The 1229-nt window shown below is 38.6% G+C and overlaps 1 protein-coding gene across 2 annotated transcripts in view; it reads right to left on the reverse strand.

The window, feature by feature from the left end:
• Positions 1-1229, reverse strand: part of LOC116691078 (troponin I, fast skeletal muscle) — a 24356-nt gene that overhangs the window by 16454 nt on the left and 6673 nt on the right. Inside the window, exon 6 of one of the 2 annotated variants that reach the window (XM_032518414.1) lies at positions 742-850. In XM_032518414.1, coding sequence (XP_032374305.1) covers positions 764-850 — 87 coding nt within the window. In that variant the 3' untranslated portion in view covers positions 742-763. Of the gene's footprint in view, positions 1-692; positions 851-1229 lie in introns of those variants that run through there. The other variant, XM_032518408.1, reaches the window with a different exon arrangement.

A 1229-nucleotide genomic window follows, 5' to 3' on the forward strand; every position in this document is an offset into this window, starting at 1 on the left:
AACGCTCTTTGGCGAGTACACATCTCTACTTTCATTAATTTTGGGGCGTATTATTCAATTTTATAGCATTTGAATGAAAAAATGTGAGTGTTTTTGAAATAATATTGAGTAAAAGTTGACTATATTCCAGTCTGTGATTATCCATCAACATACGATTGTTCAATTTTAGTCATAAAAATTCCTAATTCCTGCTTTTCTAACTCAAACATTAGGTGGAATTTCCTACAAATTAGGTTTTTTTGACCATACATTTCTAAGATAACTGAAAACTAAAGTTAATAAGTTAGTGTTACGTAGTTTTGAAAACGTCCAAAAAAAGTGACAAAGAACAAAAGTGTTGAAAAAATGGACAAAAACATAAGAAAAAGTTTAAAAACCATCGATAAAAAGCGCCAACAACAGTGTGGATTTTCAATTTTGACGGGAAGACGGCACGAGGGTCAAACAGAGTTTTAAGGACTAGGTCGCCACTCTCAACTTGGTCACTTCCTCCAATAAGATCTTCTTTTCACGTAAGCATCACGCTTATTATTAATTTATTTTCATCATGCACACAAAAAAGTAACATCCACAAACACACCACAAAAATAAGAAGACCACAAACACAGAATTCCAGGCTAGCAACTTATCTTTCGTGATTTATGAAATCATTGCCAAGAAACACACAAGCGCCACATGTTTTTACTTTTTTTTAATACACAGTTCCAACAAGATGGAGTCACATGAGACGAGAAATTAAGACTGAAGAGCAACACGCTGCGGTTTAGGCCTCTGACTCGAACATCTTCTTCCTGCCGCCCATCCCAGCTTTGTTTTCCACGTTCTTCCTCCAGTCGCCTGTCGCCTTCTCCTGCAAAGAAAAACATGCAGATTATACCACATGAATAATATGAATTTACATGCATACATACAGTATGTACACTCACCTATAGGGTTGTTAGGACCACCATACTAATACTGTGTCTGACCCCCGTTCGCCTTCAGAACGGCCTTAATTCTACGTGGCATTGATTCAACGAGGTGCTGAAAGCATTCTTTAGAAATGTCGGCACATGTTGAGAGGATAGCATCTTGCAGTTGATGGAGATTTGTGGGATGCACTTCCAGGGCGTGAAGCTCCCGTTCCCCCACATCCCAAAGATGCTCTGCTGGGTTGAGATCTGGTGACTGTGGGGGGCCATTTTAGTCCAGTGAACTCATCATGTCATGTTCAAGAAACCAATTGTAAA

Source organism: Etheostoma spectabile, chromosome 1 (assembly GCF_008692095.1).
Source record: "Etheostoma spectabile isolate EspeVRDwgs_2016 chromosome 1, UIUC_Espe_1.0, whole genome shotgun sequence".
Lineage (NCBI taxonomy): Eukaryota > Metazoa > Chordata > Actinopteri > Perciformes > Percidae > Etheostoma > Etheostoma spectabile.